The following is an 18,639-nucleotide window of genomic DNA, read 5'->3' on the forward strand; positions in this document are numbered from 1 at the left end:
TATTTTTTGCATTATTTATTCCTCAAGAACAGGCAGATAATTTCGTAGCAAAATATACATTTACAGAAAGTACAAATATAAAAATCTTTGTGATTCTTGACCTTGAGGGGTTTGTTTTTATATTAAAAGAAATTGTGAAATAAGGAGAACAATTATATTTGTATTGTAGAAACCTCTTTAAAATAAACAATTATGCACACATGGCCAAAGACAATAAATAGACATAACATAAAAAACACACACCTGTTCCAAGACTTTTCTGAATGTCTTTCAGCCTGAATTGTGTGTATAATATAATCTGTATTTCTGCATGGATGATCTTTAGTAGACCTGTGAGACTTTTCGCAAAGAAGCGAGAGTCATTTCTATGTGAGGAGGCACAAGTGTGTGATTTAAACTGCAATTTTTGTCTGAAAAACAGTACAGGCCTATTTTGGCAATTACTGGGAGTATTGCTACAAAAAGCTTTATAGTTAGATTTCTGTCATGGGAAAAAAATGTAATAATTAAGCAAAAGAGCCTGTGAGTGTGGACTGTAACATTTTATTGATGACTGTGAGTGGAGTTATTTGTCCCGAGTCGAAGCTGATTGGCTGTTTGCATAAAATTGTTTTTTAATGTACTTTAAATTTATTTTGGCAAACAATGAATACAGAAGCCAATAATCTTTATTTTATCTTATTGAAAGTTGCTAAGGATTATGTACAAGAGTGCATGAGTTTAAAAAATACAATTACTTGGATAAACAGACATTAAGAACAGCTTTTTTAACTTGTACGAAAAACTGGTCCTTCCCATTTCAACGGCCGAAAACTCAGATATGTGTTTTATATACATGTATAATCCCCCCAAAAACTGAAAAACGACAAAACATAACATGAAAAACAACCAATAAACACATCTGTGCTTTGTAAAACTGTAAAGCAAACGCTATGAATCTAAAATATGAGCATGAAACGTCAGCAGCATAGAAAAAAATTGTTGAATGGTTTGGTGGGAAATTGGAAAGGCAGCTCAGTAAGTGAATCGTCGTGCCACACAGAGCACATTCAAGACGCCAGCGCAGGTGAATTACAGCTGTGTCCACACTGCATCAATCTCGTTTTAGAAAGATACAGCAGTCATAAACAGAGCTCTCGCGGTCCTCCTGTTAGCCATCTACTCGTATGTATACTGCTTTCACTTCTCAGTTCCACATAGAAAATAGCAATGCTGCAGTCCTCCTTTTGAGCAACATCAGGAAACAGTCACGAGACAGATATCTGGCCATTAGCAGCATGCACCACAATCCAGCTTCACTGTGGACTTCGGTGTCACCAAATATTGCCACAAAACATGTCTTTTTTTCCTCTGCACAAAAGGAGAAGCGAAAACATGAAGCCACAGCACGTATTTACAGGCCTGTGCTCTCCTGCACCCTCAGACGCTTGGTGCCATCGTGGTGGGTGGTGGCGACGGGGGACCGTAGCTTCAAGGCAAGGTCAGGGCCCGGGCCAGACGGCTCCAGAACCAGGACTGGGTGCAGGGCTTGGTGTAGTCGCACAGGGTCAGGAAGCGCAGGATGCTGGGGAACGGCTTCTTCATGGGCTTGTAGATGACGGGGATGAGGCGCTTGGTCCGAGCACCTGCAGGGACAGAGCACGGATCAATACGTCTCGTGTGGCACAAATCTTTTCTCAAGATCCATTTGAGAGGTTGATTAATTGACTTGCATGGGGTTTCGGAAATTACTTTGCAAGACACTTCTTATTTCACCCCTTTGCCAAATGACACCGTTAGCCCCATTTCATTAACAGCAAGTAGCTTCCTGTATACTTCAAAATCCAGTTTGATCATAAAATATTGGGATTTAAATGGGCCACTAAATAGTTACTTCACGGACAAACTAACTAAGCATGCAATTAATTCAATCTGGAGACGCACGCATAAATCATTAAGAAATTAGAGGTATTTACTGTAAGTAATTTGGGACAGGTAGGACTCATTACCCCAGCGCTTTAATGGCAGTCCTGGTTCAATGCCAAAATACAATAGAAATTATAATATTATGGAAATTAAATTAAAATCGGTATGAAAGTCTGTGACACTCGCACTGAAAGTGTGGAATTGGGGAATCCACTGGCAGTGAAAATGTTTTGCGGTTTTTGTAGCCTTACCTGGACTGAGGCTCAGCGCAAATTTGGTCTGGAAGTCACAGGAGTTGCTGTCTAAATAGTCATCTGAAATCACCACCACCATCCTCTTACACCTGCCAGCAAAACAACATTCAATCAGGTCGGCTATTACGTCTCCAAAGCAGAAAGACACGCATAACTCATCGCTCCCTGAAGCAGCCGGAAGTAATTGAGACACAGCCGAAAATGTAGGCATTTGTTAGAGAGGAAATATAGGTTCTTTCTACCACCAGTTGCTGCTTCCACTACTTTTAACGCAATTACTCTGAATGCGTCAGTTGCCGTTCAATGGAGCAGGGGTGCGTCTTCAAGACTTGTGTGATTGTGTCGAGAGTGATTCCATAAATTGGGAGACTGATGTCAGGAAGGAGGACAACCCCAATCTCACACCCTCCCAGCATTCACCACTTTGCATCGCTCCCCCACCCTACACAAGTGCCTTTGCCTGGCCAGATCACTGTTCCCTTAGTCAGGCGAGTCTAGGACAAAATAAACTCCATTTACCTTCTACTACATATGTCTGTTGGGGTTATCCGAGCTCCTGACATACATTTCATAACTTGCAGGGATGTGAGCAATGAATAGGAAAACACAAAGCACATTACTGCGGGATTCAAGTAACCCGTGGTGAAATATAACGCTCGACTGCTTTCTATCCTAGACACCATAGAAAGACAGAGAGGCACCAAGTTGTGTGTCACCAAGATCTCACCTCCTCTCAATGAGTTCACTGGTGATGGACCACACACAGGTGCCCGGGAGGACATCGCGGTCAAACACACACAGCTTCAGCTTGCACTCCGTCTGCTCCAGCTGCCTGATCATCTCGTGGACAAACCCGATATCGCTCTGACAGTAGCAAATGAAGGCGTCGAATAATTCTGGCATATGACCTAACACCACGGAGAAAACAGAGGAAAAGGGTTACAATTTGAAAAATATCCTATTTGGCGAGAACAATTTGAAACCGGCACTGGCAGAAGAATAAGGATGTTTTGAAGTATGTGTATTTTAAAAACACATTTGGGGGCTGAAGCTGGCACTTTTCATAAGCAAAGTCTAATAAATCTGGAATCTGGAATCTCGAAATGTCCTCTGAAATGTCCACAATGCAAAAAGCTAATGTAACTTTAACTGATAAGTGTGGGCTAACAGGTGCTTGACAACCAACACAGATTAGTAAAGGCTAAAACATTCGTGGGTTTATTTTACATCAGTATCTTTTCCCAACACTACAAAGTCTAGTCCAAACACACACCCAGAGGATCATCGTCAATCGTGATGCCGCTCATCTCCTGCGTCTTCGGCTCGCAGCTCGTCACCTCCGGCACCTGCACCGGGTTCATCGTCTCCAGGAACTTCCTGCAATCCTTCTCTGCAAAAGCAAGAGATGAAAGCATTTACAGGAGATTTCTGGAACGCTGAAATGAATCGTAGAGACTGGCTAACGAGACAATCAAAACCGGGCTTTCAAATGGATTAGGTTAGCGGTGGATGTTGATTAAACGTCGAGGGGAAATTGTTTGTGGGCTATGGAGTCTCCTAGCTCCCGGGCTCCTGTCTCCTATCATTACTGTCTGTAATCAGACTTTATCATGCTGCTTAAGGCTGTGCATACGTCTGTGTCAGATCAGTCAGGCTTGAGGACCATTATTGAGCCAAAGGCCATCTTATGCCACAGGATGCATATCAGGCACATAAGATCTACAGCGCTGAAGCCACCTGTGGGAGTTGCTGTCTTTTTCTTCTTAGTCATTAATAGAGCACCAGAAATCCACCTACGCTTTTAAAGTCCCAAACAAAACAATCAGATGTGACATTAGCATATTGAATCATGATTTACATTATGCATCCAGTGTTATTTTGTTGTAAATGGGATTTGGCTAAATGATAACTGTATTCTTTTGAAAGAACTAAACAAATACCACCCCCAGCTAGGATTTGTTTTTATATATTTTTTTTGGCTTTGTCGGGTCTAGAAGCAACAATCTTCCTTTTTTCATAGTGCGTCACAATACTTTCCATCTTCTCTGGAAATGACTGTGGTTTTCAGTTTGGGCCCCCAGTGAAAGTACTGGCATGCCCAGGAATGCATGTGATCAAAGGATGGAGACAGATGATCAACAGGTACTGTTCTGAATGCTCTCCTGCCTGCCTGTGTCACTGAAGACCCACATACACACCAGCTGAGAGACACGCTGGCTGCACACTGTTGCACAACACTGTCATGTTACATATTAACCATCAGAGGAGGGGGGCTTCCGTGCCATTGCTACAATTGTTAAAATGACAGATGGTATCCAACCCGTGATCATTTGTGCTGACAGAAATATGCATTTAGTCATTGAAACCTCACAGTAAGGAAACTTAACCGGATATCTTTCTTCAGGTGTGACAGAATGTTTTAGTGATTCTCCTGCCATGGGTGGCTCATTTAGAGACTGATGTGTCTTGGTGTTAAAACTACTATTCTGCTTAGTTTCTGTGTTGTGCAGTGGCCTAAAAGATGGCAATCTACTTCTTAACAAGCCACTTCCTCGACATTACCCACAGACAGCATTGCAATGGGGCTTCTTATTGAAAGTAGGCTGTTATCAATAGCATACGTTGGATAATGTCAATATAAAGTTACTTCCAACTAATAATACATTAAGATAATTTGCCATTTGAATCTGACAGCATCAAACGACACCGGATAAGATAATTAGTTAATTGGGTAACATTATTATTATTATTATTATTATTATTATTATTATTATTATTATTATTATGAGAAAAACAACTTACCAATGTCTTTGCAGAGTTGTGGATCTGTTAGGACATCGTCTCTCTCCATGTCCTTCAGCATCTGCAGCAGCTTGTCCACGGTGGCGGCCGGACACTTGGCCTGCCAGTCCTCCAGGACCTTCTTGGTGGGGTTCTGGCACTGCTCGTAGTTCTTGATCTCCAGGTAGTCGAAGCCCATGAGCTCGGCCAGGGCGGTCCAGTCCCCGGCCACCATGGTGCTCGGGTTGAGGAACAGGCCCAGCTTCTTCCTCACGCTGAAATTCAACGCAGTGAGCGGGATGACGCTGTAATCGATATCTGGTATATCTGTCGCCCCAGACATCCCGTCGCAGACGCACACAGGCAGCCCAAGGAAGTCCAATCACAAACTGATTTACTGAACAGCTGGAAGTAGTTGGAAGCATTCAAAACCTCCAGACTTCGTATACATTGATTTATTGATTCATTTAAAAAGATCGTACAATCCACAAAACTTCCAGTTAATAACTTGATGACGTTACCCACTGTTTTAACAGCTTCCACGGGTTTCCTCTTTTAGTCCGTGCAATGCAGTTGAAATCTCAGAAGTGTATCTCGATACTGAAGTGAAGTAATAATGTAGGAATCAGTTACCCCCGTGAAAAGCACGGCTCTTTACTGGAAATGCGCTCGACAATGAGGAACTGAGCTCCCGCTGACGTCACAGTGGAGGAGTGGCTGTTCGGCGGCCCAGATACAATGTTACAAACTTTCTCCTGTTCCTGATGAAACTCCAAGGCTGCAGGGATTGGCTGCATGCGATTCCTGAGCGCATTGTTTTCAGTTAAAAACGAAAGTACCTCGGGTTTGGAAGACATTTATTTCATGCACGGGTGACAGATACATTCAAGCAAAAGTTCACCAAAAGCAGAGCACCTGAAGCTTGACTGATTTGGGGAGGGGAAACATGACCAGGAAAATAATAATCTATAAATGTCATGTTTTGTTTCATTTCGTGCAGTCTGCTTCAGACTGAGTAAGTAAACAATCGCATCACTAGTACAGTTTAACCACTTGCTATTGCTTTGACACTTGCCTCAGACAGACAGAAGAACAATGCAGTGCCACTATCTGCTCATCAGGCTGTCAGGCTTCCAACAGTCTCCAAATGCAAAGAGGCAGCTATTTATATGACTTAAAACCCCTCAGTTCCTGGTGGCTTGTCTCCATATTTCTGCTGGCCGAGGGAAGGCTCCTGGCCGCTGGTACAATCTGGGTACCCTCGCCACGTTGATATTTCACCCAATGCCATGACCGTTGAAGACTGCTGGCTCCCATTCCCAGCCATGACCCCGGGACTCCAGTCAGGAAGGATGGCCAGAACCCTCTTCCTGGCCCTGGGATCACCACCAGACTTCTCTGGCTCTCCCACTGTGTCCCGGACCCTTTTCCTGCCTAGCTACTGCTTTTCATGCAGTTTTTTTTTTTAATGGTGTCACAATTACTAATAGAAATGTGAACACTATAGGTTTACCAAATACAATCACCTGATTCCCTGGTACCACATGACAGTACTATATTTTAAGTAGAGCAAACAGCTGTCTGTAATGTTTAATTATAAGGTTTGTACATTTTTTCTTGCTAAACTCGATTCTTAATTTCATTTAACCCTTCCCAAAATCACCATTGCAATACTATGGAATGTGATACAATTAAATGCCTCTAACCTTTATAGCGGAGGATTAAAAAGACCCCCTGTGTCTCTATTCAGTGAAGCTGAACATTTGGAAGACAAATAAAAATCAATGACGAAATGATCAGTTCATGGCCCTGAACCAAACATCTTGTCTTTCCTTTTTTAGCACCTGCAGCAGGTATCCATAGAAACATCCTGACATCTTGCCCACCGATTCCACGCACATTCATATTTTCTGTAAATAAAATACATTCTCATCCAACTCTATTGCATTTCTTCAGATAGGATCCATACACTTCTAAAGAATGCTTGAAAAGTCTGTGTATAGGTTTCAGAGAGCTTAGATATACAGTTGGTATTATAAAAATATATTTTCAAAAACCAAGATAAGCACGGAGTAAGAACAAAAGTGTCCGAGCTGTGTGAAGAACCGGAGGACGGTCTAGGAGTTAGACTTTTGTTAAGACATGTTTGAAAGACGTTGCAGAAGACCCATATTCATAGAGAAGCTGTGCTGTTTCCATTCTGCCAAATCAATCATTTGTAGATTGTATTGTGCAATAAAATACACTTGACTGCAATTGCTTGTCGCTTGCATTTTCCAAAGCCTCAATACATTTATGCAGTGTTCAAAAATGGCAGTTTGAAGCAAGAAATAACTGAACACACTTTTTATTTAAATGAATTACATGAAAGAGCAGTCAGGTGACCCATTCTTCACTGAAAGCTTCATCAATTTAGTTTCTCTTCCCTTTCCTGTTGCCTCTATTTCACACTGCTCTACTGGGTTTTCCTATTTCCTGTGTAACAAAAACACTACAATAGTTATTTTCACAAACCTTTTTCATGTTCCTCTGCATACTCTTTCACACACAGACAGAAGAAAAAAAAAACGGCAATATAGAATACAGTGCATCAAAATTCAGCATTGAAGGCTTTTTAATAACAAAATAATTGGTTTGACTTAAAAATACATTTCACAGAGAACATTGCAGTCACCACAGAATGGAGTAATAACTGTATTGTTGCTTATCTGGTCCTGCAAGAAACAACAAATACAACTCACAGATTTTTTAACGGAAATAACAGAAAAAACATGCATCTTTAAAAAAAAACCCGAATATAAATATGTTTATGCCTTTTGTAATCTTTCCTGTCATATCTGTAGTGCACCACCATGACTGCCCAAAACAAAAGAAACAAAAAAACAGGAAAACATAAATGCAAAACTTAGCAGCTTCACCAACACTAATAAAACAGATAAACCTTGCTGTATTTTAGTACAGTCCGGAGGCAGGCCAGTGTGTAGGTGCCATAGCATCCTGTGCCCACTTTGACTGTCTGCTGCTCCTTTTCTATGTCCCTCCAAACCTACAGCAGTGGGAGCCCTGGCCAGCCGTTCCCTCAGTCCACTTTCTTATTCCCCGAAAAGTAGAAGTCGATTCCTCGGTCTCGGTGCTGTCTGGGGGAGTGAGATGGACCTTTTCTTCCTCTCTGACTTGGTCCTCCTCCGCCACTCTGGAAGACATTAATAAATACAGAATGATATTTCTGAATAAACCAGTGGAGAGCCAAGGGGACTTTTTCATTTATCCAAGATACAGGAGGACTGTTTTGGTTCAGATTCAGACAGATGCTGAACCTAAAAATGTTCAATAAGCTTTAAACACTTCAAGCCACTTTACCTTTCAGTTCAAATGCTTAAAGCTTAAGAAAAAGTTGTCTAAATTATATCATTATATAAAGATACAAGTTACTTTGTCATTTCCACAGTTTTTTTAAATCAGTTTTAGAAACACTTTGGTTAAATCAGGGGAAAATATACAATATTGAAAATGAATCTAGAGAAAAAGAAAACGTGATGCATTTTTAACTCTTGGTATTTAGAGATTTGAATTATTAATAATCATAATTAGAACATAAGAAAGTGTCCAATCGAGAGGAGCCCATTCACCCCATCGTGCTCGTTTGGTGTCCATTAATAACTAAGTGATCAAGGGTGCTATCCAGTCTGTTTCTGAATGTTCCCAAATTGTCTCTTCAGCCACATCGCTGGGGAGTTTGTTCAGATTGTGACGCCTCTCTGTGTGAAGAAATGTCTCCTGTTTTCTGTCCCGAATGACAGAAAATAACTATGATAATTATCATCATACGGTAATTACCATTCATAATTATCATCATCATCCTTGAACACTCCTGTATGTGTTGTAATACGGAGAGTCAAATAAACAGGAAATAAAGTTCTTCATTACAGTTTCAGTGAAAAGAACCAGATGACCTCAAGACCGAGTGGAAGTTTTCCGACGTGACCCTGAACTGAGGAGAAACGCCAGTCTTGCAATAAGATCAGAAGAGAAACCCAGGCTGTAAATTCCAGGGCCGCTCCTTTGCTACGGAGGCTCAGAGGATCGAGGGGTGAACTCACTGGCTTGTTCCTGACGTGCCTGCTCCACTCTGGGGCCGTGACAATGGGCGAGGGATAGGTCCCATCGAGAGAGACCTCAGCGTGGGCCAGGGCGGCACTGCTGAGGGTCCAGGGAGTGTGAACATCTCCTTCCTTTATGCCCCGCAGCTCCAGGACCCACAGCCGCACATAATCTCCCTGAGGGAGGGAAGAGGGAGGACATATGCATCTTCCATTGCTCAAAAAGTTAAGGCCAATTAAACAGAGCACTGACTCAAAAGCTATTTGACTGCGACTTCTTGTTAACATTCAAATTGAAATGGCAAGAAAACATTTAAGGAATAAAAACATATATTACGAGATAGGTATTTTTCAGTGATGTGTTTGTAATGCTTCCATTTTTATTCTTCACAGCAAGAAATGTATTACAGCTACACTGCTAAACATGTTCACATAAAGGGGGATGTGCTATGTCTTTGCTTATCTCAGTGTTTGCTAGAGGAACATTAAGAGAACTCACACTGTTGTCGTAGTCCAGGCCTTGTTTGATCATATTGAACTTCCTGTTCTCTCTGGGGTCATTTCCTATACCAGCGCTGTACAGCCAGTTTCCATAGTTGCTGCACACATCAAAGTCCACCTGTATCAGAAGAGCAAGTTACCAGTCCTGCCATCCTGCAAGAACAGCCTTTCCTTATTGTATTGATCGCAGTAAGATCTTAGACTATAATTCAACATTTAATAAAATAAAGGGTATTGATTCAAAAGTAATCTTTTAAATACTTAAGATCAAATTTATTTGTAACAATTTACTCTTCACGTTTAATATCCAGAGCACAACAATACAACATTCTTTCACTTTTGCTACATATCTTGAATCCAGCACAATTTACTCCCCAAACATCACATATATTGAATAGCTTTTTCATACTTTTGATTCTTACAGCTGTGCAACAATTTGTTCTGGCCGAAAAAGCAATAAAGATCATTTTCCCTGCCAAGACTAGTGTGTATAACCAAGAAATGTCCATTAGGTGGATTTAAAAGAATACTGCGCTGTTTTCTATCTAATATAAAATGCACTAAGTGTGGATGGATTTAAAAGCCAACTCCATACCAGGAGATATTCGAACCACTCGGCCCCCATCCTCCAGTCCAGCCCCAAGTCCTTAGTTAGGAAGCTGGCCACGTTCTGCCGCCCCCTATTAGACATGAAGCCGGTCAGCGCCAGCTCCCTCATGTTGGCATCTACAAATGGGACACCTGTTCTGCCTTCTGGAAGACAATAGGAAGGTCCTGTGCATTAGGAAGCTGATATCTGTTACTGAAGTACAATAACATCCAAACACATAATACAGCGCTCTTGCTGATAGGGGTGGAGTTGGCTAGCATCACAGACTACTGGTTACATTTAAATCTTGTACCTTTCCATGCGTCAAAAAGTTTACTGTCTTTCTTCCAGGGCACAGACTTCTGTTGAAGACCTTTAGATAAAATAAGTGACAGATTGTTTAGAGGACATTAAACATTCAACATTTTCAGCTATGCCCAAAAAAGTCACTCTGTGAGATCTAAGCCCTGATTTTAAACCCTATAGCAGATTAACCGTTTCAAGTCATATCACAGATATAACGGGTTAAATTTTAAGCCTTTATCTCAAAGTATGAAATGTCTTCGGTTTTGTTTTAAGCAAACCACAGCCGAAGGGAGATACATTTTAATACGATCTCTATTTAAAGATACTATTTCCCAACAAAAGAAGATATTCAGAGTGTAAGATAGAGCTACATTTCTATTAGAAGTACATTTCTATCACTTTGTATTGCACTTGTATTGTAAGTCGCCCTGGATAAGGGCGTCTGGCAAGAAAAGAAAAAAAAAATAATAATAATAATGTGTGTTAGATTAATTGTTGCAGCCAAAAAACTGATATCACAAAATCTCACCTTTTAAATAGAAAATTCGATTCCCATACTTCACTGCCACAAATCTGAAGTAATCCCTCCAGAGCAACTCAAAGATGACCCTGAAACATTTAAATTATATTGTTTATGTTTAAGACCCTGCTGTCCAACTCTTCTTGAAACCCAGGGGGTCTTCTGCGATTCGTATCTGCTATTCTGTTCATCAATTAATCAAACTACTTAATCACCTTCCATAAACATGTTCAAATGTCTGAATGAATATCAGATAGGAGCGTTCTGGCTGCATATTGTACAAGGCAACTGCCACTGTACAGCTTGATGCAGTTCATTTTAAATGAGAGAAAAGGTACCCACATCAAAACTGTAACTTTTCCCTTCTTTTAAGAGGCTGTGCAATGTTTTGATCATATTTACATCCACTGACATACAGTTTCTACTGGACAGCAGGGTTTCTGAAGTAAAGAAAGCTCAAGAAATACAGCTGAATGAACCTGACCTGGTTTTCAGGGCCTTCTGTATGTAGTACTTGTGTGTTTGTTCCAGTAGTAGATAAGACTCACCAGTAGGTGCTCTGGTTTGCCGTTCTTTCGTTCTCATACTTCTTGATCTGTTCATAAATGTACCTGGGGGATATACAGCCTAAGGCCAGCCTGTAAATAACCAGAGCACTACTTTTAAAGATAAGCATTTATTTTACGTACAGAACATCATACAATGTTTATAATGCCATTTTACTCAGCTGAATTTCCCTGTTCTCTTTTCATTTTCTCGGTTAAAGGGACTGCATTAACTCTGTATATTAACATGCAAACAGGAGCCCTTCCCCTTCACAACCACGCTGAGCTTCAAAGAGAATAAGCTATGCCAAATTTGCAATAGAAAATTTAGTTTTTGGAAATCCTGTTTAAATGAGTATATCATACATGTACCTAGACTAATCAACTATATACAGTGGGGGAAAAAAGTATTTGATCCCCTGCTGATTTTGTACGTTTGCCCACTGTCAAAGAAATGATCAGTCTATAATTTTAATGGTAGGTGTATTTTAACAGTGAGAGACAGAATAACAACAAAAAAATCCAGAAAAACGCATTTCAAAAAAGTTATAAATTGATTTGCATGTTAATGAGGGAAATAAGTATTTGATCCCCTATCAATCAGCAAGATTTCTGGCTCCCAGGTGTCTTTTATACAGGTAACGAGCTGAGATTAGGAGCACTCTCTTAAAGGGAGTGCTCCTAATCTCAGCTCGTTACCTGTATAAAAGACACCTGTCCACAGAAGCAATCAATCAATCAGATTCCAAACTCTCCACCATGGCCAAGACCAAAGAGCTGTCCAAGGATGTCAGGGACAAGATTGTAGACCTACACAAGGCTGGAATGGGCTACAAGACCATCGCCAAGCAGCTTGGGGAGAAGGTGACAACAGTTGGTGCGATTATTCGCAAATGGAAGAATCACAAAATAACTGTCAGTCTCCCTCGGTCTGGGGCTCCATGCAAGATCTCACCTCGTGGAGTTTCAATGATCATGAGAACGGTGAGGAATCAGCCCAGAACTACACGGGAGGATCTTGTTAATGATCTCAAGGCAGCTGGGACCATAGTCACCAAGAAAACAATTGGTAACACACTACGCCGTGAAGGACTGAAATCCTGCAGCGCCCGCAAGGTCCCCCTGCTCAAGAAAGCACATGTACAGGCCCGTCTGAAGTTTGCCAATGAACATCTGAATGAATCAGAGGAGAACTGGGTGAAAGTGTTGTGGTCAGATGAGACCAAAATCGAGCTCTTTGGCATCAACTCAACTCGCCGTGTTTGGAGGAGGAGGAATGACCCCAAGAACACCATCCCCACCGTCAAACATGGAGGTGGAAACATTATGCTTTGGGGGACAGGACAACTGCACCGCATCAAAGGGATGATGGACGGGGCCATGTACCGTCAAATCTTGGGTGAGAACCTCCTTCCCTCAGCCGGGGCATTGAAAATGGGTCGTGGATGGGTATTCCAGCATGACAATGACCCAAGACACACAGCCAAGGCAGTGGCTCAGGAAGAAGCACATTAAGGTCCTGGAGTGGCCTAGCCAGTCTCCAGACCTTAATCCCATAGAAAATCTGTGAGGGAGCTGAAGGTTCGAGTTGCCAAACGTCAGCCTCGAAACCTTAATGACTTGGAGAGGATCTGCAAAGAGGAGTGGGACAAAATCCCTCCTGAGATGTGTGCAAACCTGGTGGCCAACTACAAGAAACGTCTGACCTCTGTGATTGCCAACAAGGGTTTTGCCACCAAGTACTAAGTCGAAGGGGTCAAATACTTATTTCCCTCATTAACATGCAAATCAATGTATAACTTTTTTGAAATGCGTTTTTCTGGATTGTTTTGCTGTTATTCTGTCTCTCACTGTTAAAATACACCTACCATTAAAATTATAGACTGATCATTTCTTTGTCAGTGGGCAAACGTACAAAATCAGCAGGGGATCAAATACTTTTTTCCCCTCACTGTATAGATATACAGACGGGTGACAAATTAAAGGAAATACCTGAATAAATGAGTGGAGGAACATAACGAATGCAGATGCCTCCGAACAGGTGTACTGCATGATACAATTAAGCAATTAACATCCTATCATGCTCTGTGGCATGTATACTAATGCTGAGCAGCCCAGCTGACTTCGATTTTGCATCAAGATGGCAAGAGGAAAGGATCTAAAAAGTGACTTTGAAAGAGGGGTCATTATTGGGGCACGAATGGCAGGAGCTTCAGTCACAAAGACACTCAACTGGCTCGTGTTCTCGAGTGCATGTGTGGCCACACCAAGAGAATGGCACAGGCCTGACTGATAACCCCTACAGTCCAGAGGCTCTGTTATGCTGTGGCGGACATTTTCCGGGCATGGTTTGGGTCCACTTTGGATCACCTTTATCCTATGGTGACACATTTCTCTCCTGAGGGGAGTGGTCTCTTCCAGGATGACAATACCCCCATCCACAGGGCACGAGGGTCACTGAATGGTGTGATGAGTATGAAAATGATGTGACTCATATGCTATGGCCTTCACAGTCACCAGATCTCAACCCAATTGAACACCTATGGGAGATTGTGGACCGACGTGTCAGACAGCGCTCTCCACCACCATCATCAAAACCCCAAGTGAGGGAATATCTATTGGAAGAATGGTGTTCATCCCTCCAGTAGAGTCAGAGACTCGTACAATCTGTGCCAAGAGCACTGAAGCTGTTCTGGGACTCGTGGTGCCCAACACCTTACTGAGACACTTTATGTTGGTTTTTCCTTAAATTTGTCACCCATCTGCAGATATACATGCAATAAAACTTATTTCTGTCTGTAACTCACCATGGGGCAAATTTGGTGGAATAGTCCATTCCAATTAACCCGTTGCGAGACTCCTTGTAGGATGCCACTAAATTCTACAGAAAGGGAAAGAACTGATCCATTAAGTATCTGTAATGCCTGCAAAGCACACAGGTTCTTAGCCATCTTACCACAATGAAAGCAATCGGACACTAAAAAACGTGTGTACTTACAGTGTCCCAGAAGTAATATTTCAGCCGTGCCAAGGCCTGCGTCTCACCCCCACTGCAGGGGAAAGCTGTACGTGGGTCTGACAGGCAATCTGTTCTCCAAATGCAAATGAAGACATGTTTTATTTTGTTTGCTTATATAGGTTTATGGTAGCCATCATTTTTCTTATACATTAATATATTTAGCTTCTTTGCCTTGATATATTTGGGACTATCATTTGCCAAAAGATGGGTAAATGAACTATGACTAAAATGCAATGAAATCCAATGTTAAATTAATGGATTTCTTTATACAAGTGTTCAATGGCAACAGAATAAATGTTAAATGGCTTAATTCCACACTGACACATATAGAGCTTTCGTTCATCTATATCTACAGAGATATATCTAGATATATGTAGGAAAAACGATATATTTTTACTTCTTAAGAAGTTGTCTGAATACAAATTAAACAGAACATCACCTTTTCTTTTAAACAACAGTAGTTCATTTCAATAATCTCTCTCACCTGTCTGGCCTAAATCTTCAGGTGAGGGGATAGACCCCGCCTCCAGACCTAGTGGGAGGGGCTTCAGGCGCTCAGGCATTGTGATGGTGGGTCGCACTCGGCTCCGAGTCTCCACCGCCTTCCTGAACTGAGTATAGACATCTGGGAGCCTGCAGGGGACACCCTCAGAGTTACAGCTGCATGGGAGACGGCAGCGTCCACGTCCGTTAGTGCAGTCAAATATACAACATAAGCAGGACCACCACAAGACTGCTCACTCTGTTATTGTTTGAGAAGTGGTGAGCTTGAATAAGTCAACAAGGAAGAATCTGCTACATATACCCCTTGTGTGTCCCCAACCCTGTTAACTTTGTATTTGTCTTGCCAATCTAACAAAACTGTGTAGACATGAATTGGGTGTTATTACTGGTGAATCCGGTTTACTCTAGAACCATAAGTCACAGTCACAGCTCCATGACACATCATTAAGATGGCAAAAGTCATCGTCTATGCTTCCGTCTTCTCTTTGAGTAAGAGTTAAAGGTTTGTTTCTTTGTACATTGCAATATACTATCCATAATGTGATTATGAAATAAGCTACGCAACCCAGATGTGGTGAGCAATGGAAACTGTACATAATCTCTCAATATAGTGGCTCTCCAATACTGTGCAAAGCTATTCTTACAATTAACCACAGAACTGCATTCAATCAACACTCACCTGGCAATAGGGTTGAAGGGCAAATCTTCCCGGTGATAAAGTGTTGACCCCCAGCAGGTGTGAACTTTGACTTTAAACTGGGAACACACCTGCTTCAATGCCTTCTCTACATCCTGTTCCTCTTTTGTCGCCTTACGGGAGAAAATAGAATATATATTGTTTTGCAGGGAAGGTCAGGGATGTCTTACACATTCATAAAATAAAACGCTAAAATAACATCAGCCTATACTTCTCAGAAATCACTTCATTACTCACCTCCTCGTGGAAAGCCACAGCGCTTACTGATCCCAGCTGCTTAATGAGATCACCAACAACGTCCTCTGGCTTCCCTTTCCTTACCAGGAGATTCCTGTGAAAACATGGCCAACCCTTCTTACTTCTTACACAAGCCACTTCCTGCCTCACTGGGGTCAACGCACACAACGTCTGCAAAGATGAACCACTCATTTCCAATAGCATCTTCTTGTCCAGACTGTCAAGACATGGAGGCTACAGGTGCAAAATGCTGAACTCACCTGCCTTTCTTCTGTAATGTCTCCCTCAGATCCTTCACACTTTCCAGTAAAAAACGGAGCCTGAAGGGGCCAGTCTTTGGAAAGTTATAGCAGTGGGTACCCAGGTAGTGTCTGGGATCAAAGCAATACAGGGGCACAATGTGTTCGGCATTTCTCTGAGCCCAGTGCAACACCTAATAAAGGGGAAAGAGACACATGTTGTTATATATGTTTTATGTGCATCGACTTCTCTAGCACAGACAAACATCTTATTGTAGGTGTGTATGTGCACAGGGTTTTTTCTCGTCATAATAGGAATTTACACTTGGGCCCCCAAGTAGTTATGTAGCTAATGTAGTGGGCACACAAAGCTTTAAATTGACTGACCTTTAAAATGGCATTTTGGTTTAGAAATACTAGATCTGTTTTTCAGCATGGTACGTATAACACACATTTAGCAGAGATTTGAAAAGCCACAGCTGCAATAATATGTATTCCTTTATTAATTCCCAATTCAATGTTTCTTAAAATCTATGCATGCAAAGCTTGTGTTATACTAGAAACCACGTGTAATTGATATTCAGACGTGTCCAAATTGCACTAATGTGTAAAGACGTGTAGTTACACAATGTGAAAAATTCAAATCATAAATATTTATTCATAATTCATAGACAAATCCCATATGCTATATGTAAGTTATGCGTAGTTGATACAATACATTTGTGTAATGGTATACTACTCGTTTATATAATTATGCTCAGTTTTTCTTCATTGAAAAGTCACATTTAAAAGGTTATTTCAAGTTATCGATAACCATCTTACATGTCCAATATTGTGAGACTGTCGCTTTAACAGGAAAACTGTCGACGCGTCATATCCAATAGAAAATGTGCTCAAGTCCCACGCAGTGTAACATTGTTACGAAACTCAAGATCAGTTATAAAACAAACACAAATGTTTCATTTTCATGCCCGAGTCGAAACATGCGTGCACATTACAATGCAAACGACCGTGCACATGTTTCAACTTGTGTATGTTTTCAGTATATGAACTTATATGGATAAGAGGGTTCCTATGCTTGGCTTTAGTAAAACATATTGCAATTAAAAAATAATATGTACCTCGTTGTCGTGAAAGCGTAGGTCGTTCCTGAGCAGATAAATGACGGTGGTGGCCATCGACAAGCACACAAACTGCACAATTAGTTGATTAGCTTTATGCGTTTTCTCCGGATGTGCTGTCCGTGAATACGCGCAGCAGCAGCGGCTCTGCTGTACACATGCGCTATGACACTCACATTAAAAACACACGCAAACAGACGTACATGATTTAATGAATGTTTAAATAAGCACACGAATAAATAAATACATACATACATACATGGACTTTATTTATTTCAACATTTATTCATTCATGTCTTTATTTTTGGGCTGAACTAAGATGACTAAACAAGCCCCACAAATCATGATTCAAATCTTAATGTTGCTGTTTCACATCAGAAACTAGAGAAATCCTTTTCTAAATGTACTCATGCAACCCTTCTCGGTGTTGATATACACATTACGTGTGAAAATAATACTTTGTGTATCCTGAGAATGTACACAGAAAAGAGTTACATTTATTCAGGGATTATTGCTAAATAACATGACAACAAGCTATATGTGTACATACTATCATAGACACTAACACAGCGGCTAACTACTGAACTACTACTACTACTCACTACTCTACTACTGCTACTAATCTACAGCCACATACTAACACATAATGCAGAATACAACTCAACTAAATTGTAGTAAAACTGCTCAGACTAAATCTGCAAACTAGCACAGATACTAACCTGAATACTGCCATACATACCAATATACGTACATACTGTAGCGATCTGGGACATTTCTGGTCTGCAGTGTCTGTCCGTCAGTTCTGAGTGTGTGGATCTAGTGCAATAGTGGTTTCCAGGGTCAAAGACTAACCCCACACAGGCATAGTGGGGGTACCATGATTGGGGAGAGAGGATATAAGAGGAGAAAAGCTCTCAATAAAAGGAGAAAAGCTGTACAGAGTCATCACATGAAGTTGTCCTGAAGAAGAGTGACAAGGGCATGAGTTCTGGGGGTTGTACGCAGAGCCTCAATAAACAGAGTACGTCTGGGAGCTCCGGGTTGCCGCCCAGATGGCCTTCCCCAGGTCAAGCGAGGAAGAGACACTCAAAATCTTCCTCGCAGTTCGAGTGGGGTGCTGTCTTGTGAGGTTGCCCCAAGGACGGGATAGAGCGGTGGGGGTTTGTGTTCGACAGGACAACCCGATGAGGAACGCTTTCACAATGGTTGGGTTGGCCTTCCCTTCACAGTCGAGTGAGAAAGATATACTAGGACTTGTGCCAGCGATGAATCCCCACCAGAGGCAGCTACCGACAAGGTGAATGAGGCCCAGCAGCAGTGG

General features: G+C 41.5%; 2 protein-coding genes across 3 annotated transcripts; both read right to left on the reverse strand.

Annotated features, from left to right (window-relative positions):
- myd88 (MYD88 innate immune signal transduction adaptor) lies at positions 1–5,648 on the reverse strand. The gene is made up of 5 exons (XM_066716837.1): positions 4,962–5,648; positions 3,433–3,549; positions 2,887–3,067; positions 2,157–2,248; positions 1–1,625 (listed from the first exon to the last, which is right to left on the reverse strand). Exons 1-5 carry the CDS (start codon positions 5,281–5,283, stop codon positions 1,471–1,473), a joined length of 867 nt encoding a protein of 288 aa, XP_066572934.1. The 5' UTR covers positions 5,284–5,648; the 3' UTR covers positions 1–1,470.
- A 1,888-nt stretch (positions 5,649–7,536) lies between these two features.
- cry-dash (cryptochrome DASH) lies at positions 7,537–17,511 on the reverse strand. Of its 2 annotated transcripts, none has more exons than XM_066716817.1 (14): positions 17,319–17,511; positions 16,219–16,391; positions 15,959–16,052; positions 15,704–15,834; positions 15,005–15,180; positions 14,500–14,588; positions 14,309–14,382; positions 11,505–11,594; positions 10,966–11,045; positions 10,444–10,503; positions 10,137–10,294; positions 9,540–9,659; positions 9,041–9,217; positions 7,537–8,133 (listed from the first exon to the last, which is right to left on the reverse strand). In XM_066716817.1, the coding sequence occupies exons 1-14, from the start codon at positions 17,373–17,375 to the stop codon at positions 8,020–8,022; spliced, it is 1,593 nt and encodes a 530-aa protein (XP_066572914.1). In that variant the 5' UTR covers positions 17,376–17,511; the 3' UTR covers positions 7,537–8,019. The 2 variants fall into 2 exon arrangements, with proteins under 2 accessions (XP_066572914.1, XP_066572923.1); XM_066716826.1 differs by having other exon boundaries at positions 15,005–15,153; positions 17,319–17,509.
- Between the last annotated feature and the right edge of the window lie 1,128 nt (positions 17,512–18,639).

The sequence above is a fragment of the Amia ocellicauda genome, chromosome 2 (assembly GCF_036373705.1).
Source record: "Amia ocellicauda isolate fAmiCal2 chromosome 2, fAmiCal2.hap1, whole genome shotgun sequence".
NCBI classification, from domain to species: Eukaryota; Metazoa; Chordata; class Actinopteri; order Amiiformes; family Amiidae; genus Amia; species Amia ocellicauda.

What these genes read in the sequence shown, in the direction of transcription:
- myd88 (XM_066716837.1), bottom strand. Translation starts at nt 5,283, where the DNA reads ATGTCTGGGGCGACAGATATACCAGATATCGATTACAGCGTCATCCCG. An exon ending in ACAACTCTGCAAAGACATTG is followed by an intron (nt 3,550 to 4,961) that starts GTAAGTTGTTTT and finishes TTGCTTTTGCAG; the next exon opens with AGAAGGATTGCAGGAAGTTC. An exon ending in GATTGACGATGATCCTCTGG is followed by an intron (nt 3,068 to 3,432) that starts GTGTGTGTTTGG and finishes CCGTGGTGTTAG; the next exon opens with GTCATATGCCAGAATTATTC.
- cry-dash (XM_066716817.1), bottom strand. Translation starts at nt 17,375, where the DNA reads ATGGCCACCACCGTCATTTATCTGCTCAGGAACGACCTACGCTTTCAC. An exon ending in TCCACCAAATTTGCCCCATG is followed by an intron (nt 11,595 to 14,308) that starts GTGAGTTACAGA and finishes GGTTATTTACAG; the next exon opens with GCTGGCCTTAGGCTGTATAT. An exon ending in GGCACGTCAGGAACAAGCCA is followed by an intron (nt 8,134 to 9,040) that starts GTGAGTTCACCC and finishes AATGTCTTCCAG; the next exon opens with AGTGGCGGAGGAGGACCAAG.